The sequence below is a fragment of the Ceratotherium simum genome, chromosome 15 (genome assembly GCF_057802395.1).
Source record: "Ceratotherium simum simum isolate JZ-2026a chromosome 15, ASM5780239v1, whole genome shotgun sequence".
NCBI classification, from domain to species: domain Eukaryota; kingdom Metazoa; phylum Chordata; class Mammalia; order Perissodactyla; family Rhinocerotidae; genus Ceratotherium; species Ceratotherium simum.
Genome location: NC_141914.1, coordinates 24,743,640 through 24,769,611, shown reverse-complemented (window position 1 = coordinate 24,769,611; position 25,972 = coordinate 24,743,640). Strand labels below are relative to the sequence as shown.

General features: G+C 41.4%; 1 protein-coding gene and 1 pseudogene across 1 annotated transcript in view; one reads left to right on the top strand and one right to left on the bottom strand.

Moving 5' to 3' along the window:
* The first annotated feature begins 2,647 nt into the window (after positions 1 to 2,647).
* Positions 2,648 to 25,972, top strand: part of HACD2 (3-hydroxyacyl-CoA dehydratase 2) — a 94,144-nt gene continuing 70,819 nt past the window's right edge. The window contains exons 1-3 of the mRNA XM_004424498.3: positions 2,648 to 2,817; positions 6,232 to 6,349; positions 18,752 to 18,770. Coding sequence (XP_004424555.1) covers positions 2,663 to 2,817; positions 6,232 to 6,349; positions 18,752 to 18,770 — 292 coding nt within the window. The 5' untranslated portion in view covers positions 2,648 to 2,662. The remainder of the gene's footprint in view (positions 2,818 to 6,231; positions 6,350 to 18,751; positions 18,771 to 25,972) is intronic.
* LOC147915140 (U4 spliceosomal RNA) lies at positions 25,141 to 25,207 on the bottom strand (annotated as a pseudogene).

Genomic DNA, 25,972 nt, shown 5'->3' with positions numbered 1-25,972 from the left:
TCGTAGTCTAGAGGGGAAAAAACATCACACAAAAAAATATAAAATTACTGTGGTATATGTGATGAGAAGAAGTACATGGAGACCATAGCAGGGAGAATAATCCATTACAGAAGTTCAGGGAAAGTGATAGCAGAACTTAGATCAGAAGGAGGAAGATAGGGATGGAGATTGTTCTAGGCAGAGGCAATAACATGTTCAACGTCCTCATGGCAGAAAGGAGCATTGCTCACTGGAAGACCTAAGATAAAACCAGTATGTCTAGGGAGAGTATTGTGTGACGTGAGACTGAAGTAGGTAGGGGCAAGACCAGGCACATTATTGTAGGCCACGTTAAATATTTTATACTTTATCTTAGGTGTCATTAAAAGCCACTTAAATGTTTCAAGGGGGTGGGGAGAGGGAAGATAGTGGACACGAACAAGTTTGTATTTGTGACTGTACTGTAGAGGACAGATTGGAGTTGGGCCTAAGTGACTGTAAGAAGATACATTGAGTTTTAAATTGATTTCCAACTGACAGAGCTTTATGCATTCCTGCCTCCTACTTTCCCATTAAGTGGTCATATTAAAAAAAAAAAATCATTAAATGAATGAAAAACGCTTTTAGAGGAGTGATTACTTGCTCTGCAAAACCGCTCACTTCTTTATTTCTTTTGTAAATTGTTTTCCCTCTGAATACAGTCTGCAATTTGAGTACACTAACTTGCTCTTTAAAGAAGTAAGGAAAATCAGACAACAGAACCTCTACACAATCTGTGGGGCTGTAGAGGATGAGACCCTGACAGTTGTTTAGCTGCTGTCTCAATCTGTAGATGTCTCATGGCTCTAAATACCGTCACCACCCTGATGACTCTCAAATTTATCTCTAGTCCACACTTCTTCCCTGAACTTCAGTGTCTAAATCTAATTGTCTATTCAACTTTTCTACTTGGATGTCTAACAAAGATTTCAAACTCAACAAGTAAAAAACAAAATTGCTGATTTCTGTCTTCAAAATCGCTTCTTCTAGGGCGCCAGTCTGGTGGTGTAGCAGCTAAGTTCACGTGCTCCACTTTTGGCAGCCTGGGGTTTGCAGGTTCAGATGCCTGCCACAGACCTGTACACCTCTTATCAAGCCATGCTGTGGCAGGCGTCCCACATATAAAATAATGGAAGATGGGCACAAATGTTAGCTCAGGGCCAATGTTCCTCAGGAAAAAGAGGAGGACTGGCCAGGGAGGTTAGCTCAGCGTTAATTTTCCTCACTAAAAAAAAAAAAAATCACTTCTACAATTCAATTTTTCCAACTTGCTCACAATGTCTCCTTTACCTCATACTCCACATCTAATACATCCACAAATCTTATCAGCTCTACTCCTAAAATATGTCCAGAATTCAATTGTTTTCACCACCTCAAGCAAGACCACTCCGGCCCAGACCACTATCGCTACAGCCTGGATTATTGCAATAACTTCCTGATATCAGTTTTCAACAACTAATACATATTTATTTTCTTCTGGCTCCCTCTATATAATCTCTGGGAGACGGAGGACTTGTCTCTTTCATTTGGCGCCAAGAACTCCAGGGCAAGCTTGCAGACGTCCCATAAATACTTGATGGAATGAATAAATAAATATTTTATACCACCACATATACAGTAATTCATTTAAGGAAATGTTTGTGTGAAAATCGACGGTAAGGGACTTTTACAGAAACTCCTAGAAGAAAAAAAACAGTGAATGGAAAATAGGGTCAGCTGGTTAAAGCAGTTTCCACAGGCAGACAGGTTTTCCCCGTAAGCCAAAATCCCTCTATTTTTGGCCACTGTGGGTGGAAAGCTTCTTGCTCCACTCGGCACCTCACCCTCAGCCGACTGCCTAATAACCTCACCCTGGTCCTGCCTGCTGGACGAGGGAGCCCACGAGGCCTCGGGCTGGAAGATGCCCTTGAGCACCCTCCAGGCCTCACGGATGACACTGGATCCTAGGCACACAGGCGACTTTAATCGGACAGTAAAAGGGGCAAACTTCTCGTTGACCTTCTCCACTCTACTACTAACTTAAAATCTAAATGCATAAATGCAGGGACGAAACCTTTGGAGACTGAACCTTCAACCTGGCCACTGGTTAAGGAGCAGAGCGCACAAAGCAGAAGGGCTATTCCCGGCCGGCCTCTGGGGTTGACGAGAAGCGAAGTCGTCAATTGCCCTGACCCAAAATAGCAGATCACGTGTATAGGGGTGAAGATAGGGCCATTGGGAGAAGCCAAGATGAGAAGCGAGAACGAAAGCATCATTTTCTTGATCCAACATGGAGGCGGAGGTTACAGGAGAAAGAATGGCCAGGGTCGACGAAGCATCCACTTGGCAGAAACAGCAGGCCTGGCGAAGGAAGCCAAAGGCGACACTGACCTAATCCAAGATGGCGCCAGAAGTTATTACCGGGAGCGCAAAAGAGGCGATGATGACCCCGATCCAAGATGGCGGTGGCGTCTGAGGCGAGCCGAGGGGCGGGAAGCGACAGGAGCGCCTTTGCCCTCCTCCAAGATGGCGGCCGCCGTGGGCGCTGTCCCTGGCTCCGCCCCGCGGCCGCGGCCCCGCCTCCCCCGTTCTCCCTTCGCCGCCTCGCAGCGCCGAGTCCGGGCGGTGATGCTCGCGCGGGGAGAGCGGGCTCCCTACGCTTGACATGGCGGCAGGAGCGGCGACTGCAGCAGCGAAGGGGAATGGGGGCGGCGGGGGCCGGGCCGGGGCCGGCGAAGCTGGCGGCGCGCGGAAGAAGAAAGGCCCAGGGCCTCTGGCCACGGCGTACCTAGTCATCTACAATGTGGTGATGACGGCGGGGTGAGGCTGGGGCTCGGGGAGGGGGCTCTGCGGCCGGCGGGGCGGCCCGGCCCGCGTGCAGCGCATCCCCGCCGGGGCGTGTGCGGGACCCGGCACCCGGGCGCTGCGGGCAGCGAGCGCTGAATCGGCCCCGGTGCCTGCCCAGGACGCCTGCCTGCGCGGGTGGCCGAGCAAGTTCACAGGCGCGGGCGTGCGCCGAGCTGGAGTCCGGGGCTCCGGGGGGCACGGGGAGGGCGGCCCGGGCGCTGGTCCGGAGGGCCTTGGGAGGGCGGCTGGGCTGGCCACAGGGCCAGGTCTGGGGACCGGGCGATCCTGCAGCGCAGAGGAGAGCCCAGGCGGCGTGTCACGCATGGCGAGCTCTTCCCCCAAGGGGAGTGGAGGAAGCTGTGGCTGCAGAGTGACCATTTATTTAGGCGGCTGTTTTCAAAAGCCAGGTTGAACTTTAATCTGGAAGGTAATGGAAAAGCGTTCAAAGTTTTTGACCAGTGACGTGAGCAGGGCTGTGCTTTAGATGAGTTTAGACTTTTTAGGATGGATTGGGGTGAAGAAGATACTGGGGGTGGAAGGCAGAGTTACTGGGGAGCAGGGAAATAGACCCTCGAAACGGGTTTTACCCCCTCTTGTTCCCCTTCATTGCCCTTCATCCTTTGTCACAGCGGGTTTTTAGTTCTAGTTTTAACACTAACTAGCTGTGGGACCTTGGATAAATCACTTTATTTCTCATGGTCTCCGTTTTTTCATCTGTAAAACTAAAGAGTTTGGGCTAGGTGATCTCTAAGCTTCTTCCGGTTCTTTGAGCCCATGGTTTTGGTGAGGAGGACCACAGAATCAGACTATTTGTTATGTATTTTTGAATGGCATTCATTTGTAAAAAAAATTAGCCCTAAAATTTTATTATGAAAATTTTCAAACATGCAGAAAAGTCGAAAGAACTGTATAGTGAGCATCTGGTTTATTTTTTAAATAGGTACTACATTGGCAGGCTGCAAAATTCAAAATATACACAAAAATGTGCAGTGAAACTCTCCTCTCTCACCCTTCCCTTCCACCCAGATCCCCTCCATGGGGGCACTCATTTTGTGTACCCTTCAGATGCTGATACAAGCAAATATATACATTCCCCCACCCCCTCCCCTTTTTTTAAAACACAAATGCTAATGTCATGCTAGTGTTTCAGCACCTTGCTTTTTTCACAAAAAAATATCTTAGGAGGATCATAGGCTTTATTGCTAGTATTAGAAATGGCGGGTGTTGAAACCTAGGCTCAGAGAAGTTGTGACTTACTTGATGTCACAGAAAGTACAGTAGTCCCCCCTTATCCTCAAGGAATACGTTCCAGGTCCCCCAGTGGGTGCCTGAAACCACAGATAGTACTGAACCCTATATGTTACTGTTTTTCCCCGTACATTATATCTATGATAAAGTTAAATTTATAAATTAGGCATGATAAAAGATTAACAACAATGACTAATAATAAAGTAGAACAATTATAACAATGTATTGTAATAAAAGTTACCGTAGACCTTAGCAACCTCAGCATACGATTTTTTTTCTTTCCTCATTAAGTCAAGAACTCTCACCTTTTCACTTAAAGGAAGCGCTTTATGGCTCCTCTTTAGCATTTCCGAATTGCCAGCTTCACTACTGTTGCACTTTGGGGCCATTATTAAGTGAAATAGGGTTACCTGAACACAAGCACTGCAGTACCACTGGATCTGATAACCCAGAGGGTACTAAGTGACTAAGGGGCCGGTACATGCATGTATCCGCTGGACAAAGGGAAGATTCACGTCCTTGGGGGACACGGAGCAGGACCACGAGAGATTTCATCAGGCTACTCAGAACGGCACACGATTTAAAACTTATGAATTGTTTATTTCTGGAATTTTCCATTTAATATTTTCAAACTGAGATTGACCACAGGTAACGGAAACTGTGGAAAAGAAACGGAGGATAAGGGGGGGACTACTACTATAGGAGATCTGGATCTAGAACCTTTTTCTCTTGACTCACAGGCCAGTGAAGATATGTAGTACAGATGCAAGTTTCTTTATCACATAAATGGTCACAGAGTGATTTTTAAAAGAACATTCAGGAGTGTGTGTATTTATACTTATACATAAAATTCTTTTTTTTTTTTTTTTAATTTATTTAATTTCCCCCCAAAGCCCCAGTAGATAGTTGTACATCATAGCTGCACATCCTTCTAGTTGCTGTATGTGGGACGCAGCCTCAGCATGGCCAGAGAAGCGGTGCGTCTGTGGGCACCTGGGATGCGAACCCGGGCCGCCAGCAGCGGAGCGCCTGCACTTAACCACTAAGCCACGGGGCTGGCCCCTTATACATAAAATTCTTAGCTCAGCAAGGGTGTTGATGAGACTATTGGACTGGAAAGAGGTGTTAAGTTACACTGGGGAAGAAGGAAAAAGGTCTTTATTCCTGGGTGATGAACATAGAGAGTGGGGTGGAGGTATCTGAAACCAGGAAGAGAAATTGGGATTGTGAGAGTAAAGTAAGCTTTTTTGTAGGCTGCTAATTCTGGACCAGTTACACCATTAAGGAATCATTTCTCTTTTAATAAACATTTATTTGATGTCCTTAGATGATAGTTTCTACAAATAACATAGACCACCTACCCCATTGCCTAGTTGAGATTGTACATTTATGTAAATCGATCACTGCTTTCAAGGAGAGATACCTTAATAATAAAGGTCCATTTGTTTCATTATGGAACTTAACAAATAAAAAATTACAGGGCCTGAGAAATTTATTTTTCAGAGGGACATAGAACAGAAATATAATGTTCACTGTGATATGCCTAAGTGCTTCCCTGTTTTGTATTTTGTATTGGTCTGACTTTCTTTACTGAATTGATTTTTGAAACTTAGCTAAAAAAAGCTTTTATTCTTATTTCACTTACAATTTTAAAAGGATAGGTGTTAAGGTATGGGTATGTTCCATGAGATACTTATAAAAGTAGTTTAAAACATCTTTTCTCCACCCTATTATTATTACAGACCCTTTAACTGCATAGGCCGTTTAAAATTTTCCTCTAACAGTTTTTTTCTCTTGTCTTAGGCTTTCTGGCACTTAATTTAGCTGCTCAAGGACCAGTTTAGCTTATTCCCTTCATTTTGGCCTTGTTGTCAACGGGCAAGGTTGCCGAAAAGCTGAGCTCCAGATGGGTGAGGTGCCACTGTGCTTTTGCAGAGCACTCTTGGTAGGATGCTGTTGGTGGTGCAACGTTGCTGTGCAATTCAGCTTGGCATTTGAGAGCTAGAGTTGATAAATCTGGGACACTGATTCTTGAGGTCACCTTTAGCAATATCTGTGGTTGCCACATCTTTCTATGACCTTAAATCCTACTTACCTATTTTTTTTTTTTCTGATTCCTCTTTTTCCTCTTTTTCTTAGGTGGCTTGTTATAGCAGTTGGTCTGGTCAGAGCATACCTGGCTAAGGGTAGCTATCACAGCCTTTATTATTCCATTGAAAAGCCTTTGAAGTTCTTCCAAACTGGAGCCTTACTGGAGGTAGGTCCTGAGATTTGTTGTTGTTACTGGTTTCTATTGTTATAAAATAACAAACATGCTGCTAAATTATATTACAGTAGTTATATTTCTGTTGCGTTTGCTTTAAATTTTGAAAACTTGCCTCAAAGCATACTATAATGTTGATACTTGGACTATCTTTTTGATGTTCTAGATAAAGTAAAATCTCATTTAACTTGAATTGCCTGGAATATATATCCCTAAGGACATCCTAGGGAAGAGTTAGCAAACTCAGATGCTTTCAGGGGCCAGGCATATAATGGAAACAGTGAGGTTGGTGCTTGTAGCATGTCAGGAGCGATAAATATAAGAAACAGTAGAGCCTGTCTAAAGGCATCAAAAACATTTTTTTAACAAAAGTTTATTAATTTCCCTGTATTAAGGGTAATATATATGCCATCCTGTCTCCTGGGGTCAGTGTATGTTAGGATTTTTGAGTTGCAAGTGACAGAAACCCAATTCAAACTATTTTAAGCAAAAAAGGAATTTACTGACTTCCGTGGTTGACAAAGATAATAGGGTTAACTTACAAAATCAGAGGAACCGGCTCAGGAATGGGAACCAAAGATTGGACATTGCCAGACTCTCTTTCCGTCTCTCATCTCTGCTGATCTCTATTTCTCTTTGACTGTTGATCTTAGGCTGTCCTACTGCAGACTGCCTTCTCCACATGGTGGGACACGGGGGAAATTTATTTTTCTCAGCATTGTGTCACAGTTCTAGGGAAGTATTCTGGTTGGCCTTACTTAGACCCATCTCACTTGCCAGTGATATGAGATGCTTGATGAGCCAGGTCTAGTACACATGCCCATCCTTCTGGCCAAGGGACTATAGACTTTGTTAATGGAAAAGGGGGAATGATGATAGCTTTGGGCACACAGAGTCAATAGCTGCCATTGTTCATTATGGTGAAAAACCTTCGTGTTGCGGAGAAGATCTGGTATTCCATTTCATTTCACTTAGCCTCCAGGGCAAGCCCATCGTGACTTTTGGAAGAATATTTGAGAAAAAAACTGTTTACCTTGTGAAATGAGATGTGACACCTCAACCTCTCACCTTCACATTTGAAAGCAGAACGTTGTAGTCTTTGTTTTTGTCTCTCAGAAAGCAGAGAGATTTCAATACTGTCCCTACTTTCATATTTTAGGTAGATAGTATGAGGAAGTGAGCTTCCAGCTGGGAGTCTGAATACCTTTCTTCTACGTGTGCTGATTTTACCAGCTTACCCTGTGGATTTGGGCAAGTCTTTTACTTCTCGTCCACCTCATTTTCTGATTTGTAAAATAATTAGGTTAAAGTAGGTTTCCAAAGCCCTTTCCTGCCCGGACGATTTGAGTCTGAGGAAACTTCAGCAAATCCTAGTGTGGACCATATTTTAAACTTTAGAGTTTCGAATTTTTTTTGGAAGGGAGCAGTAGTAAATAAGTAATACTTTGTCTCTCAGAGCTTTGGCCAACACTATTCCCTCAAGCTCTAGAGAAGCAAGTGTGGGGTCAAGACCGTCAGAAACTGCCCCAGTGCTTGAAATAGTAAGAAGTTGTATCCAGTTGGAGTATTTGAGTAATTTAAAGGGGATTCCATCTATATAAGACTTTGTAATATTAGAGGCATAATTTTACAAATTTAAGTCTATCTTAAAGAAGATAGTGACATTAAACAGTGTTATACAAAATCCACTCAGGAACCAGATCTTAGACTTTAAAGGATTAGCCCATTTATCCCTATAGAATTTTTAACAGGGATTTAAGAAAATACTTTGGATTTTTCGTTTTATCTCTGTTATCCTCACTAAGAACCAATTAGGTGACAAGTCCTGGATTTGGTTTTGGGAAAAGGACTTTACAAAATGCAGTGAAGACTCCCAAGAATATGCAGAAAATTAGCTTTGCAGATGTCAATGTTGGCAGTCAAGCCCTCAGGCTGCAGCGATAGAGCAAATTTACTAAAACTGCATTTCCTGAGTTGTCAGTTAAGGAATGTTTCATTGCCTACCCAACCTACATTGTATAATAATTACATGTGCACAGTATTGTTTAATTACAGATGCATTATCCTTATGGGAATTATTAGTGTTTGACAACATATCCTCTTTGCAGGAGGAGAAAATGATTGCAGGGAGGTCGGCTACTCATTTATATCTTTGTATGCTGAGTGTTATTCTTTAGTAGGATCTGTGGGAGTTTGCTTTAAAAGCAAATAGAGATTACTTGTTCTCAAGAAATTTCAAATCTTCTTAGGAAAACATAATACTTTGCTTTTTAAAAGATTTAAAAACATTTATCAAGCAAGCGCACATGGGCATGTAATAGTGTAATACAGAAAGACAGTTTCAATTCTGAGGAAATTAAATAATTTTTTGCAAAGTAAGTGCAAAAATGTATTGAGTTGGTAGTACAGTAATAGAGCTTTTCTATAAAATGAACACAAATCCTAACTTTCTTCTAAATACTCATCCAAGAATGTCTTGAGTATATTTTATAGATAATTTTCCAAATTATTCCACAGGTGATAATTTAAATAAGTATGTATCAGTCATTGTACTGGTTGCTATGGAGGCTGAGCCCTTGCTAATAAAGAGCTTAAGATCTTATTGAGTAGATGATTGTATGAGGACTCTTGGCTAAAGATTACAGAAACCTCCTTAACTAACTTATATAGTAACAAAATTTATTGTGAGCGCCTAGGCTGTCCTGTAGAATCCAAGGACAGGGATGCAGCTGGGCCTTCGGAATGGCCTGGAATCAGGCACTGGAGCACTATAGGGAACCCAGGAATTCTTGCTCTGTCTCTTATCTGCTGTTGTCCCTCTCTTGTCTCTGATTCTTTTTTCTCTTCTTGCAGACTAGTTTTCTTGGTTTCTTAGTCTGCATGGCAAATAATGGTAATAGCCGAAAGCTCCTGAGGTTGTAGCTCCTGCAATCAAGAGAGCAGCTAGTTGGAAACAGAATCTTACTCCCAATTCCACATTCCCAGTGAAGGGCCTAATTTGTCCAGCTTGAATCAGGTGCCTGTTTTTGGACTAATCACCTGAAGACAGGAGCAAGGTCACGTTAACCATATAGAAGTTGGAGGGAAGGGGCAATTTGTAGAAAAAGGGGTGCTAGGTGGAAAGCTCAAGAAGTATTTACCAAGGTACTGAGACACAATACAATGAAGATTACAATGTGTGAGATGATTTCTAAATTGACAGAAAGTAAAATACTGATAAGGGGCGGCCTGGGGGCTTAGTGGTTAAGTTGTGCACTCTACTTTGGTGGCCCGGGGTTCATGGGTTTGGATCCTGGGCGCAGACCTACACACTGCTTGTCAAGCCATGCTGTGGCGGCATCCCACATATAAAGATGTTAGCTCAGGGACAATCTTCCTCAAGCAAAAAGAGGAAGATTGGCAACAGATGTTAGCTCAGGGCCAATCTTCCTCACCAAAAAAAAAAACAACCAAAAAACTGATAATCTTGTGGGCTAAGAGATCAGTGTGTGAATCAATATAGTGTGTCTTAAGTTGACTCTTGAGTAATCCTGAGAGCTAATTAACATATGTAGCAAAAATATTTTTTAAAAATATCATTCATGAATAAACAAAATGTGGTATTTCCATCCCATAAAATGAATGAATTACTGGTACATGTTATAACATAGATGAATCTTGAAAACATTATGCTATCTGAAAGAAGCCAGACACAACACACTACGTGTTATATGATTCCATTTATATGAAATGTCCAAAATAAGCAAATCCATAGAGACGGAAGGTAGAGTGGTGGTTGCCTGGGACTGTGGGAGGGAGAGACTGGAGAGTGACTGCTGATGAGTACAGCGTTTCTTTTTAAGGTGATGAAAATATTCTTGAATGAGATAGTGGTGATGGTTGCTCAACCTTGTGCACATACTAAAATCACTGAATTGTACACTTTAAATGGATGATTTTTATGGTATGTGGAAGTGTATCTCAATTTTTTAAAAATGCCATTCATCTATAATGAGCTGTGAATAAGTTTTCTTTTTACTTCATTTTTTTTTGGATCCATGATATTCATTGATAAAGACAGACTCTATCTTTCCAGCCTTGTTAGAGGCGAGTTAAAGATTAGAAATTAGTAGATTGATGCTACATTATGGCAGTTGAAAGTTATTTCTGAGACAGTTTGGATTTCTAAATATGTTTAGTTAACATAAGACTGTAATTATAGCAAAGACACTCTCAAATACTCATGATTAGATATGCCCCTATGATTGAGAGTGAGGATTCCAAGGGGTTAAGAACTGCTCTGCAAGGACATGAGTTGTTCAGACTGACACAGACCATCCTCAACATATGTATGTCACCATATATATCATTTACCTACCACTGTGCAGCTGGGAATGCCTAATGGATCACAGGAACTCCCTTTCCCTCCCATTCTCTTCCAGATCCTTCTGTTGCTTAGAACCCCCTTATCTGTAAAAAGAGAGGAAGAAAAACCCAGTGTCATTTGTGATCTTCTAGAGTGATTTAGGGCTCGGCTTGAAACGGCAGAGCTGGTTCTGGAGAAACTGGGAAGGAGAGTGGACAGCTTTTGTTGTGTCTCCGACCCTCTGCTGCCACTTGCTAAGCCCCCTCTCTGTAATCTGGTCTAACTCGTCGTGCCTCGCCTCAAACTCTCCTCAGATCCTGTAATGAAATATTCAGGAAACTGATTTCACATATTTCTCTAAAATATAGCAAAATCTTAAGAACATGTAGTGTCCTTAAGAAGAAGAGGGCTCCCATCTTGTCTCCCTGCCAGTTTTTCTGTCTTTTGCCTCAAACACTGGATGATTTTTTGTAAAGCGATAGTAGGAGGTTAGGTTCTGTGGTGTTACTAATACAGTAATACGCTTCAGGCACATTGGAGGTTAAGTTTGCTTTGTGAACTCTTCTAGGGACATAGCCACCATCTGTCATATTTTTCCTCCTTGTGAAAACATGCTGATTTCCCAATAATAACGAACTTAAAAAGGAACTTTTGAAACACAGCTATATGCACATTTTAGACTACGTTTATCCTGAAGGCTTGTTTTGAGAAAACAGACCTCTAAAAGAAACTTCTGAAAAGCCAGCAGAGCAGGTCATAGTGGAGATATTGAACACAAACAGGAGTGACAATGAACCTCAGACTAACCAGCTTCAAAAACAATGTGAAAACCAGAGGGAAAGCAGAACTTGGGCATAATAAGTGTCACAACATTAGGGGGGAAGAGGGAGCCTCTGGGAAAAGGGAGCCCACCGACACAGGCCTCACTGCTTGATGACTCAAGCAAATAGAAGCAAATTGATATGGTATTCAGTGAGGTAGGACAGCTAATGGCTGTAGAAAGAAATGTGCAGAAATTAAAAAAAAAAAAGAACTAAAAATATCGATGGTGGCAGTACAGGGCAGAAAGGAGGCCACAGTGCAGAGAAATAGGTGACACTAAAGATTCAAGAAAGGTAGGAGTTCCCAGTTATAGTCTCAGATAAAATAAATTACAGAGCAGAAGTCATTGGGAATATTCGGAGTTCACCATTTGACATGTAAAAAAGAACATTACAAAATATGTAGTGCCAGGCACGTCAGGGGTATTATGTGTTGGTGGCCTAGCTGATGTGTGAATGATTATCTGAACAACAGAAAAACCAAGTTATATAGGAAAGTAGTGAAACGCAACAGACTAAGAAATAATGCAATAGAACCAATGTATCTAAAAAACAAATTGAGAGTGTATAGTCTGTCAGAAAGTAAGGCTACCAGAAGTAGAAAAGGTTGGAATATATAACTCATAAATAATCAGGAAAAATTCTACAAAACTTTTCTCAATGGGAAGCCATCTCAGTCTGGTTATTGCGAGTATACGGAGTTCCACATGGGAGCTGTTTTCCAAGAAAAAAAGTCCCTTCTCTTCCTGGGTACCTATTTGTTAAATTTTTCAACTTAAAACAAAGATAAGCAATTTTCAGCAGGAAAGAGATCTTAAAATTTAATAGGAAAACAACTTGGGACCCTAGACTCTGAAGAATAAAAAAATCCATATGAAGCTAGGAGAAAGTATTAGGTTCCCGGATAACAGACCACGCAATTTCCTACAGATGGAGACATTCTGAAAACACCTACAAAAAGTAATGAACTTTGCAAGAACCTTATCAAAGGCTATTTAACTGTTATATAAATGAAGAAATAAAATTAACCAAGTCTTTAGACTAGTGCTGTGCAATAGAACTTTCCTCAATGATAATGTCCCAGATCTGTGCTGTCTGATACGGTAGTCACATGTGGCTGCTGAACCCTTGAAATGGGGCTGGTGGGACTGGGAAACTGAGTTGTAAATTTTATTTGCTTTTATTTTAAATTTAAATAGGCACATGTGAGTAGTGGCTACTGAACTGGACAACATAGCTTCAGACTGTGATACAGATTGCAAGATGTCTATGTGAAATTTCATAAGATATTCCAGATTTTACCTGGGTGGAATGAAGTGGGAGGGAGGGCAACCAAAGGAAGACAGACCTAACAATGTAAATGTTATGTCACTGCAGAGTCTATAAACTTCTTAATTCATAAGGTGAAGAGAATGAGAATAATTATTAAAATACATTGATGTTTTCAGATTAGGAAGAGCAATAGAAAAAAAACAAATTGCAGATATTGGGAAAGATATGGAAGGATACGTATCAAACTGTTCCTAGTGCTTACCCAATGGAGGGGTATGGTATTTGTGGGAGAATAAAAGGGAATTTCTACTTTTTACTCTGTATACTTTAGTGTGCGTTTATATATCACTTCTGTGAATCTCAAAATAAAAAATAGAAGATATATAATAAATATGTAATAAAATATAATAGAAAACAAAATGAGTGAGAAAAAGAACATTAAAGAGTTTTCTGAAAAAGGAAGTAAATAGGCAGCTTAGGTAGGTTATATTTAAAGTGAAGTACAGAATTTTACATATGCTGTTAAAATAAAAAAAGAAAAAGACAGGAGCAATAACAATAAACCTGTAGGATGATTGAGTATAGGACAAATGCCTCATTTCTAATGTTTATGCAATTAGACTTATTAATTTTATCAAAATAAAAAGGTACAGTGATAGTTACTGGTTTAAAGAACAAAATCCAACAATCTGTTGCCTATAAAAGATTGACATAAGCTTACTAAAGGACGAACCAGCCTCCCGTGACCAAGCATACAAGAAAAGCAGGACCGACCAGTCACAGCCTAAGATAAAGTCAATTTCAGAGCAGAAGCCAAAGAGAAACTCTGAGTTCACAATTTGTCACACCCGAGGAGTGTGGGAGGGAGACACATGTGAGTGGAATTAGTTGATGAGTGAATGATTATCATAGAAAAGCTGGCAGAAACGCCATAGAAGTAAAAATATATTTGTACTTAAGAGGTGTCCAGTGTGAGTAAAAGAACTCTGGAGACAAGAAACGTGGGTACCCAGACTTGGTTTTGCCACTTGCTCTTAACCTCTCTGCAATGAATACACTGGGTTAGTTCACTTTAAGTTTTTTCTGAGTTTTAAGTTCTGTGAGGCTTCATTTCACTATTAGGATATGAAAATTAAGCAGATAATGAATTAATAAATTATAGAGCTGATTATAGCAAGAAAGGTAAAATTAAGTGACAGAGGCAATAATGTTTATTAAGGAAATCTCACCTATTTCCTCCTTAAAAAATGGATGGAAAAGGATTTTGAAAACAAGTTTGGACTGCAGTCTCTAACTCTTTTTCTTGCTTATGTTCCAAACACTGAGAAATAACTCAAAGGAGTTGCATTAGGATCCTAAAAATCAACTTTATTAGTGATACAGGCCTTGCTGGAGGACATGCATTAGTGTGCAAGCCAAACGGATTTGCTAACTGGGCTCCAGAATTAGACTCACCGTGCACGCTGCCCCAGGCAGCAGCAGCCAGGGTGGCATGGAGGAAACCAGAGAACTGGGGGTTCTTTGTGGAAACCTTAGGTGGACTGAATTGAGCATGCCGCATTTATTCTTCCCAAATTTACTACCCAGATGAGTCATCCTTCCTTTCCTGAGGTGAAGTGATTAAAGGGTGGAGAGAGATCAGAAATATTTGAGAGAAAACCCTTCTCATAGAAACCAGAGGAGAAGGGAAAGGTATTTCTCTCTAATCATCAGTGCTATATATTCATTGTAGAAAAAACCCAGTCTAACTCAATGAAGATTTGTTCTGCATTCCCCCTGACTTTTGTATATTCCCCCAGGCTAATCCCTCTACAAAAGTAAGTTGATAGTTTTGTAGTATATATTAATACTAAAAAAATCTTCATGAGAAATTAAACAAAATGCTTATTAAGTGAGAAGACGGTTGTCTCAGTTTTCTATTGCTGCATAACAAAAATATCACCAACTTAGCAGCTTAAAACAGCACTCATTTAATTAGCTCACAGTTCCGTTAAGTCAGGAGCTGGGCTTGGCTGGGTTCTCTGCTCAGAGTCTCACAAGACTGAAATCAAGGTGTCAGCCAGGCTGGCTCTTATCTGGGACCTCTGGGGAAGAATCTGCTTCTAAGCTCAATCAACTTGTTGGCAGAATTCAGTTCCTTGTGGTTGTAGGTCTGAGGTCCCCATTTCCTTGCTCCTGTCAGCTGGAGGTCACTCCTAGCTCCTAGAGGCTGCTATCCAGTCCCTACACGTGGCCCCCTCCGTCTTTGAAGCCAGCAATGGCTCATTGAATCCTTCTTGTTCTGTGAATGTCTCTGACTTCCCCTTCTGCTACCAGTCAGAGAAAACTCTGCTTGTAAAGGGCTCACCTGGTTGGATCAGGCCTACCCATATAATCTCCGTACCTTAAAATCAATTGATTTGGGTCTTTAATTACATTTGCAAAATCCCTACACTGTAGGACCTTGATTAGTGTTTGATTGGGTAACCAAGGAACAGGAACCTTGGGGAATCATCTTTAGAATTCTGCCTACCACGGTTGGTATGAAGAGTGAACCTAACTGAAGTAAAGATACCATCTCAAAATAACTGAGTCATTTGTTCACTCTGCACATTCTGTTCTGTAAGTATTATAGCATTTCCAGCTTTCATATTTAGTTGAAAAGTATTTCAGTGCAATAATTAACTGCAAAAGCAATGAAACTGAAAGTATGTAACAGGAAATTTGAGATTCCTGTTTAGACTCAATGATTAAGTTAGCGGAGACACGTGAAATGCAGGGATCTCCTTGGATTTCTTTAATATAGGTTATTTTAATACATTTCATATTACTGCCTTTTTTTGGGATCACTGTAATTTTTCAGTTTTATCCTAAAACGATTTCCAATCTATTACACAACTGCTTTATTGCCTCTTGCATTGATTTTTTTGGCCTAATCCATTTTCTGTTCCTTGTTGCGCCATTCAAAGAATATGGTCTCTGAGGTCTTTTTACAGACTAGACACTGATTGTATGTCTCACCAGGATTTCAAGGCAGAGGATAGGTTTTCTGTAATACTTTCTTCTTACCGCGTCTTGTGACATAACCCAGGGGATTATTTTGATGCCACACTTAGGAATAAATAAGACCTAGCTCATTGTGATAATACTGTATTTTCTCTACTTTGTTACTTACCTTGGCTTATTATTCCAACTTCAGTTAGGATTACTTCCCTATTTCCATTATTATCTTAATACTTTTTTTTATTCTAGTGTTGGTCTGTGCTTCTGCTCTTTTATACTTGTCCAAAGTGGTTCCTGATATTCATATTTCTAAATCCAGACTTATCATAAGTTGGTACATACATTTGACTGCTTCATTATGTCATTATGTCCCCAAACATTTATATACTGAAATACATATTTTTTAATTAATTATTTTCTTTTTATTTCTTCTCTACATTTCAGTTAGGACATTGTATCTTTTTGAAAATTTTTTCTAGGTAGGTTATGTCATCTATGAATTTCATTTCAGGATAGTAAAGGAGGCGTATAAAATATATCTGATTAAAAAGGGGAGATTGGGTCTAATGGGACTTGGACCTACTACTGTTCCATCAAGCAAAGAAAACGATGGCCCTTCAGTGCTGTGTATCCTTTCCTGTGGTCTCCTATTGTTGATCAGCAGCCTGGATGTCTTGCCACATATGTGGATAGAATAGGTTTTCCTTCTAGGCACTGTCAGCTGTCTTGTTTCAAAGCATGCTCTTCATTCATGTCTTTTATTCCTCATTTTAATCTGCTTACATCTTTTAGTTTCCCTTTGTAGCAGGAGGTCCAGCTTATCTTGTAATATTCACACATTTGAGATTCTTAGCAGTGTTTTCTTTTGAAAAAGATGATAAGATTTGCAGTATGGTAATTCTTTTGTTCTCTTATCAGTTATCAACAAATTTGTGCAGCTTGATTTTTTTTTTTTTTTTTGTGAGGAAGATTAGCCCTGAGCGAACATATGATGTCAATCCTCGTCTTTTTGCTGAGGAAGATTGGCCCCGGGCTAACATCCATGCCCATCCTCCTCCACTTTACATGGAACACTGCCACAGCATGGCTTGACAGGCGGTGCTTTGGTCTGTGCCCAGGATCTGAACCTGCGAACCCCAGGCCGCCAAAGCAGAACGCACGCATTTAACTGCTATGCCATCAGGCCAGCCCCCTAGCTTGATTTTTTTAATCCAACCTCCCCCCGCCCCAAAAAAAAACTTGGTAGAATAATAGTCTTATTGAGCACAGAGTCTCATCAGGCGTGTTTTAGATAAGTCTTGTCAAGTTATGGCTTGATATCCTATAACTAATGTACAATGAAATAATATAATAGAAAAATCAGTAGAGTAGAAATAAAACCCAGCTTCTTTTTTAAATTATTTAATTATTTTATTGAGGTCATATTGGTTTATAACATTGTGTAATTTCAGGCGTACATTATTATATATCAGTTTCTGTGTAGACTGCATCATGCTCACCACCAGTAGTCTAGTTTTTATCCGTCACCGTAAATATATGCCCCTTTACCCCTTTCACCCTCCCTCCCACCCTCTTCCCCTCTGGTAACCACTGATCTGTTCTCTTTATCCATGTGTTGGTTTATCTTCCACATATGAGTGAAATCATACAGTATTTGTCTTTCTCTGTCTGACTTATTTCGCTTAGCATAGTACCCTCAAGGTCCATCCATGTTGTTGCAAATGGCACGATTTTATTTTTTTTTTTATGGTTGAGTAGTATTCCACTGTATATATATACCACATCTTCTTTATCCATTCGTCTGTTGATGGGCACTTGGGTTAAAACCTAGCTTCTTGATCCTAGATGTCGCTTACTACCTTGGGTAAGTTGAGCAGCTTTTCTAAGCCTTGGTTTTCTCATCTGCAGGTAGAGATACGCGTCCTATCAGCCAGGATGGTTGTTAGGATCAAACAGCACAATGATTGGTAGAGAAATGTAAATTCTAAAATGCACAGCAGTGGATGTTAGGTCTTATCATCTAGAAAAGCTCCGGTCAATAAATCAGTCTTGTAGGTGGCTTCAGATTACTTCTTTACCACCAGCAGGGTTAGAGCAATGCCGTATACAGGGTGAATTGGAAGAGGATTTAGAAGAACCTGATTGGCCTGTTGGGTGGCCGTTGAGATAGAGAGCAGGTAGCAATCTCATCCCAGGCACTGGAAATTAAAAAAAAAATGGGAAAACAGATGCCAGGAGCACTGGCGGGACTTGAAACCAGGTGGACTTGGGGGTGAGGGAATGAAAGAGTGGTTGAACCTGAGAGACTGGGAGGTTGGTGATCAGGAGGCATAGCAGGTGTGAAGAAAGGAAAGGGTGAGCTCCCCATTGAGGTGTGCCGTGTCTGAGCTGCCGCTGGTCCACCCAGATGGAGATGTCCAAAGGCAGTTTGGAATGTGGGCCTGGAGCTCAGAGAGCTAGGGTTAGAGATTGGACTGGCAACGCCCCAGTAATGAGTAATTGAATGAGACAAGATGGGGACCAAGGGTGGAGCTTTGTAGAATGAATGTCTGCACTGAAGGGCCTGCTGGGCAAGAAGAGCCAACAAGGACTCTTCTGACCCTGAGTTCCGTAGTCTGTGACGGTTCTGTTCTATAGAATATTGGACATGGGAGATGTTGTCCACTTACTGTTCTTATAAGTTTGTATATTATGAAAGAAGTCCTTGACATCTGATAAACTGCTAGGTGAGATTTTTACTCCTTAGGAAACCTTCCACAGATGCACAAACTAAAAATGAACAAACAGAAAACCGAACAAGAATTTGCATTTTGTTAAATCACTTGTAGCCAAGTTTAAAAATGGAATGTTCGTTTTTCAAATTTGATACTGCTGGCGGACACTGCTCTATTCCCCACTGAAGTCTAGTTTATGTGAAATTAAACTATAATATTATCGATCTTTACTAATTCTCTTTTTCCCCCTTTTTTCCTCTAGATTATACATTGTGCGATAGGTAAGTATGGAATTTCCCTCCTACTATGTACAGTGGATTCTGCTTTTTTTTTAAGTCATAAATGATAACTTGATTCGATTCTTATTGAATATTGAAAAAACTAAACTATTTAATCATTATGTATAAAATTGCTTCAATTGGTTTCTAAAATCATAGGTACTATTTAGATTTTATTACTGAGCACTTTATTAAATGTCATAGCTATTTTGTTTTGTCAATTTAAGACACCTCTCCCACCTTCTCATTATAAGGATACTAGAGAAACACCAGCATATTTATAAAAATGTGACTTGGGGTCCTGGTGCTGGGCTACATTGAAAGCCCTCTCTGAGCATTTAAATGTTATATTCTCTTTTCTTATCTTTTAAAATGGCGTACTGCGTATATTGCCTACTTCCCAGATGAATACTTAATGTATGTGAGAGGGATTGGAAAAGTGTAAGTATAAGGGTTATACAAATATGAGGGATTTCTACTAAAAGCAGATACAGTGTGTTTTGTTTGGGGGAGAAAAGGAGGATCATCAGTTCTGCTTTGTGACTGAGGCATAGCTTCTAGTCTGGGGTGTCTAGACCCCTCTCGTTAAACAGAAATCAGTTTTGGAAAGTTGACAGACCCTGTGGAGTAAGCCCATAGAGGTTGCTGTGCATCCGGGCTTGTCTCTCAGGGGGAGGATCTGAAGTTGATATTCATTCAGAAGCACTGAAGGTCTGAAAGCTCGAGAACTATGCGTTCAAACCATTATGGGCTTGATCTACTTAATTTACAAATTAAGTGGATACTTACTGTATTCAAAGCACCGTGCTTGGCACTAGGAAATTCAGAGATGAGGAGGCCTATAGTTCAGGTGGACACACAGCACACTGTCCACCGCGGGTTTTGCAGGGTTCACTATGATACCTGGGAAGACAAAACATCTTCATTATAAAGAGTTGTTTCTTGGCTATTTTCCCAGTAGGAAGGAGGTCTACAATCAGGGATTTCTCAAATGATTTGCAGAATTTTGTAGGCATGTGTCTATGTTTATTTGGGGGGCGAATGAATAGAATTCATAGCTTTCATTAGCTTCTCAGAGGAATGTGTGATCCCCAGAAGGTTAAGAAACTCTGCTTTAGAAACTTTGAGCAAGAGATTTGAAAAGGGCTTGGGGACTCATCTGTCACATGGTCTGCTTTCCTGGAGAAGGTTAAGGGACCTGGCCCAGGTCACACAGCCAGTAAATGGTGGGGAACGTTGCTTAGACCCTGGCTGGTCTGAGCCAGAGCCTGCCTAACTGATTTTATTTTATGGTGAATGGGTTTTAGCTGATGTATAATCTCACTGCATTTCCTTTTTAATCCCTTATCTATAATTTTGAGATGAAAAATTTTGTCCCTTCTTAAGTGGTTAAATGAATTTTAAACATAAGCTTGCAGATTGGGGGATATATTTGGCCAGAGAGAGTTCTGGAACCACTTCAGGCCTTCTCCACATGGTTGAATCCTGTGACCCCTATCTCCCCCACTCTCTTAACCTTCAGCTGCCTCTATACAAAGCTCTTACATGTGTATGTTTTCCGAGTGTGTATCTTTTTTTTTTAAATTTTTTGTTTATTGCAGTAACATTGGTTTATAACATTGTATAAATTTCAAGTATACATCATTATACTTCTATTTCTGCATAGATTACATCATGTTCACCACCCAAATACTAATTACAACCCATCACCACACACCTGTGCCGAATTATCCCTTTCGCCCTCCTCCCTCCCCCCCTTGCCCTCTGGTAACCACCAGTCCAATCTCTGTCTCTATCGAGCATGTGTATTATTATTTTAATTAATTTTTCATTGTATTTCAGTACCCAAATTCCCTTTATCTGTCTTAGAATACATTCTCATGCCTCTTTATAAAATTTCTACCCCTGGAAGTAAAGTTTCTGACAAGTATATTTTTCATCCATACCAAGAACATTATTGAATGCCTAGCAGGTGGGACCAGACACTGTGAGCAGTGGGAATAGAGAGGTGAGCAGGCCCAGGCTTGGGTTCAGGAAACCCACGGTCAGATGGGCACCCCTCTGAGCTCCTATGGCGGGATGCACTCCGAGGACAAGCATCCATGTCACACTCTGATGGTTTGTTGACAGGTGTCCCCAGGGCTTAGTGTGGTGCCTGACACATAGTAGATACTTAAAAATTCCTTCTTCTTGCCTCAAGAACCTTGTTTTGTCAGTGATTCTCTCTCCTGCATCATCACCTTTCATCATCTATCTTTTCCTTCTCAGCTCACAAAATGCTTAGCGTGCTCCATCCTAAAAATAATTCTTAACCTAACCTTTGACCCTACATTCCTTCTTTATTACTACATAATTCCTCTCCATCCCTTTTACCAGATTTATGGTAGACTCTTTCCACTTCCTCACTCCTATTTACACCTTAACGCAGCAGTTGTGCTTCTATCTCCCTTATCCTAAAATTGCCTTCTGCTCTAAAATCAGCAACAGTTTCTGCTAAATCCCAAGGATGTGTTTGGAATTTACTGGACTTCTCAACTGCATTGGGCACCACTGATGTTTCCCTCCATGAAATCCTGCTCCTTCAGCTGCCATTACACTGAGCCTCCAGGCTTTTCTGGTCTTCTGTGGTGCTTTTCTTTCTTTGGGGGCTTCTCTTTCTTCCCTTGCCTCTTAATTGTGGGAGTTCCCAGGGTCTGGCCTAGCTCATTGCTCTTCTAACTGAACATGCCCTCTGTGGTTGATCTCTTCCCTTCCCATGGTGTGAGATACTTATGGCACCCCCTTCTCTAACTCCAAGCCACATCTACACCCCAGACTCTAAACTCGTCCATTGACCTCCTGGATATCCCCTCCTGGATGCACACCTCCTCCTCAACAAGGCTCAGACTCCCAGACTTGTTCTGCCTCCCATATTCTCTGTATCAGGAGCACCACCAGCCACCGTCCATTCAGTCACTCAGCGCAGACCTAGAGCTCATCGATGGTGCCTCCTTCTCCCTTGCCCACACTCCCATAGCCAGTGGTCATCAGATTTGGTCAATTCTGTTTCTTAAATATTTCTCAGATTGTCCTGTTTTTTCATCCGTATTTAGGGTCTCAGTATGTCTCACCTGGACTCCTGTATGGGTCTCCTGAACTTCTAGGCTTATAATGCTAATATTAATAATAATAATAAGGGCTACCATTTATTGAGCATTTACTGTGTTCCTGTTTTACATTCATTATCTCATTTACTTCTCATTTTACAGTTGACAAGACAGGCTTAGAAAGTTCACACAGCTAAAAAGCCCTAGAGCCAACAGTTGAACCTACAGCTGTGTGGCTCCAAGTCCATGCTTCACACAACCTTCGAGGGATTTAGTTAAAGGATAATTCTGAGCGTGTCACTTCTCTGCGTAAAACTCTCCCCTGGTTTAAACTTCTTCAGGATTTGGACCCTGCCCACCTCCCCAGCCTTATGTATGTCCATTTCCTGCTTCCCCCTCCATGCTTCAGCAGCCCTGACCTTCTTGTGGGTCCCCCCGGGTACCATGCTACTGCACTACTTCCTGCTTCTGGTCTGTGCCCAGGCTCTGCGCTCTGCCTGGAATGAGCAGCCCACCCCCTTCAGCTGACAACTGTTCGCTGCTCTTGCTCCAGTAAACTCGACCACCTGTTGGATAAATTGGAAAGCATTCCTCGCTTTTCTGTAATACCCCACACCTCACTCTGTTATACTTTCCACAGTGTATTATGATCTGTCCTTTATCCCCCACCAACACCAATGAATCTTTTGAGGATGAAAACTGTTTCTTACTGATTTCTATAACCTGGCGCCTAGCAATACATGGCACCTAGTGGGAGCTCAGTGAAGTTTGATCATAATCTTACCAAATTCTGGGGAAAATTTCCAAAACATGTTTCAAAATGTTTTCGGTTCCTTAAAAAAATTAATGAGAATAAAAATAAATGGGCTGTTTCTAGCATTAGCCAAAAGGCAATGCTTTATTTTTTTGCTCATACAACTCAAGTTTATTTTTGGAATGATGGTTTATTTTTCTATGGCTTTCTGAAATTTTTCACTATAACAACTTGGTCTCTTAAAAACTTGTTTTAGAGCCTTGAGATGTCGTTAGTTTACATACTTCTGATGAAAAGTCTGGACCTCAGTCAGACCTGGGTTATTTAACTAGCTCTCTGACTTTTAGAAAGTAACTCAACTTTTGTGTGCCTTCATTTCTTCATCAATAAAAGGGGAGTAATAATACCTACCTCATAGGGTTGTTGTGAAAATAAAATGGGACGACGTATGAAAAACACTTACCATAATGTCTGAAACATGGTGATGATGAAAATTGCCCAAAAAATGGTAGCTGTTGCTATTAACTAAAGCACTGTAAGGTCATGGAGTGTTAAAAGTTTTATTCTGTCCTTAATGTAATGTTCAATATTTAGATTTATATAAATGTAACTGTTAGGGGCTGGCCCCGTGGCGTAGTGGTTAAGTGCGCACGTTCCGCTGCTGGCAGCCCGGGTTCGGATCCCGGGCGTGCACCGATGCACCACTTGTCAGGCCATGCTATGGCAGCGTCCCATGTAAAGTGGAGGAAGATGGACATGGATGTTAGCCCAGGGCCAGTCTTCCTTAGCAAAAAGAGGAAGATTGGCATGGATGTTAGCTCAGGGCTGATCTTTCTCACACAAAAAATAAATAAATAAAAAATAAATAAATGTAACTCTTCTATAGTTTTATTTTTCTTAAATTACAATTTCTGTGTAAGTGAGTGCTTCAGGGCCACTTATTCTTAGTGTGGGTTGAAGTTGCTTCTTGTTCACAGTTGTGACAATGCCAATTGGGAAAAACAGCCTTCAGAAACAGTAAACCAAATTCCATGTGAGAGGCTCATTTCTGTGAGGAAGTCAGGCCTCTGTCCCTGCAAATGGGTTCCCGTGCCACAGCTTCTTCAAAGTGGTTGTTTGTTCTCTATTGATAATGCAGGGGCAGGATTTCTCAAATGCAGTCCTCATCCTAAGATTTGTAGTGCTTTATATTTATGCAGTGGTTTTCTTTTTGGAAATGAGAATTTTTTTTTTTTTAAAAAACCCACTTTGAGACATGTCTTTCACAAGACTACAAAGAAGAGTTGTGGTTTCTTTCTTCATGTGGTGCAGTTTGTATTGAAAGAAGTATTAGCTGTTTTTCTGTGTGGTGTTTGAGATTAGATTGTGGAAGAGGCGTGTGGGCTGTGGGGTGGTTCTCAGCTCACTCTGAAGTCTAATTCCCCCCTATGTGGGATGGAAATAGAAGTAGAGGGACTGGAGCTGCAGATACTCTTGGTGAGATAATGACATTGTGCGTTTAGTGAACCTTCATGTTGGAAATTATACTGTCAATATAAATAACTCTGGAAGTTCTCTTTTGATTGAACTGTAGAACAGACGTCTGAACAGGAGCTCAGTCAGAGCTCAGTGGGTGTGATGTTTCAAGTTGAGTGTTAGCACTTTGATATTATCAACAGACAAGGACAGAAGACCTTTCACTTAGATAGCAAAATTTGTGGTTTCAAATATTTGCTGTATGTGCCAGCTTGCACTTCTCTCTAAACTGATATCTCCTTTTATTTAATTATTTTTAAAAAGTGAATTTTAAGAAATTTGCAATCACTTCAATATTAGTAGGTAGTATATGGCTTCAAGCTGATTTTATTATGTAACAAATGGTGCCAGGGAGGAATGGGAACAGCTGCTGGGGAGACTGAGCACCAGAAGACCCCATCACCTCCCACCGGAAATGCTTTCCCTCTGGCCAATTAAAGTGAACTAACCTCTCTAAACTGCAACACCCCTGCCCCCACTTTGAGAGAGTCAGGCTCTTATCAGTCATTTCCAATGCAGTATTGTGAAGGAACCGCCATCACTAGTTATGAAGAGCAGACACGGCGCACTCCATGTTGCAGCAGAAGAGAAATTGGGAAGGAAAGCATCTTGGAGGGAAGGGGTAATTCCCCGGATTTCACTCACCTGGAATTCTGCTTTCTCCCCTGTGCACAGCCGTCAGGGGTGGGGTTGGGCACAAAAACTAAACTGCTTTCTTTGGTTCCACTTAGCTTAGTTGACATTTTAAAAATAAATTTTACCAAATAGTGAGGAAGAACAGAAAAGAAGTAAGTATCATACATATGCATAGTATAAAAATAGTCATATTCCCAAAGTACAAGTTTCTTATCCTGAAATCTAACTCCCTTTTTATTACTGGGAGCTGATGCAGCTTCACACGGATCTTGCTGTTTCTCTTCTGCTGTGTTCTTAGCATGCTTTGCTCTGGGGACTCCCCACCCCCACCCCAAGTCTGTCTTTTTGGCCCCCTCACAAATGTAAATAAAAAGCGTTTCTGCTTCAATCGGCAATAATCGCGCCTCGGATAAACCTCATTGGCTACGATACTGCCGCTGCGCAAAGCTCTGATTCAGATTCGGACGTTGTTTTCTGCCCAGGGACACGTTCAGTGGTGGTAATGGCAGGGGAAGGAGGAGCCCTTTGAGGTGGAGAGGTGGACTTAACCCTTCCCAGCTGGCCAACCTCTCCCAGCCCCTGCCTAGAAACTTTTAAGGCTCCCCCTTGGAGAGCTGCCTGGGTAGGAGGTTGCCGAAGTCAACCTTCACCCCCTTGCAGTTCTGGCTTTGTCGTTTTTCAGTGTAGTCGTTTTCCGGCATCCTGACACTAGAGCTGTGTATGTACACTGTAGCACCGTGTTCAGTCCATAATCTTTCCCAAATCTCTCAAGCTCTTCAGACCAGCCTGGCTTGGTCTCCCTCTGCCTTGGCTCTATGTTCATTGTGTTGCCTCCTAATCATATTTTGCCTCCTCCCCTCCAGACTGAGAGAGAAGAAGGAAAAGTCGTTTTAGCACCTGCATCTTCTGCTCCTGATGCCCAAAGCTTCAGCCTCTGCTCTCTGAATAAACCTTGCTTTTTCTCAGCTTCTCCACAATTTTGTGTGTACAGTTTCCTTTGCCTGGAACACCCAGTTCTGTTCATTGTTCTCTGCTCTGTGTGAATGTACTGAGATGAGGGGAAGGGAGAAATAGAGTATGCTCATGAGGAGCCCAGAGTGCCTGAGCAGGAAGGTGGGAGGCTTATCCAGAGCTCGTGCACACTGCCTGGCACCTAGCAAGCAAGCACTCAGTTAGCTGTAGTGGCTCTTCCATTGATGATTATTGGGCAAAAC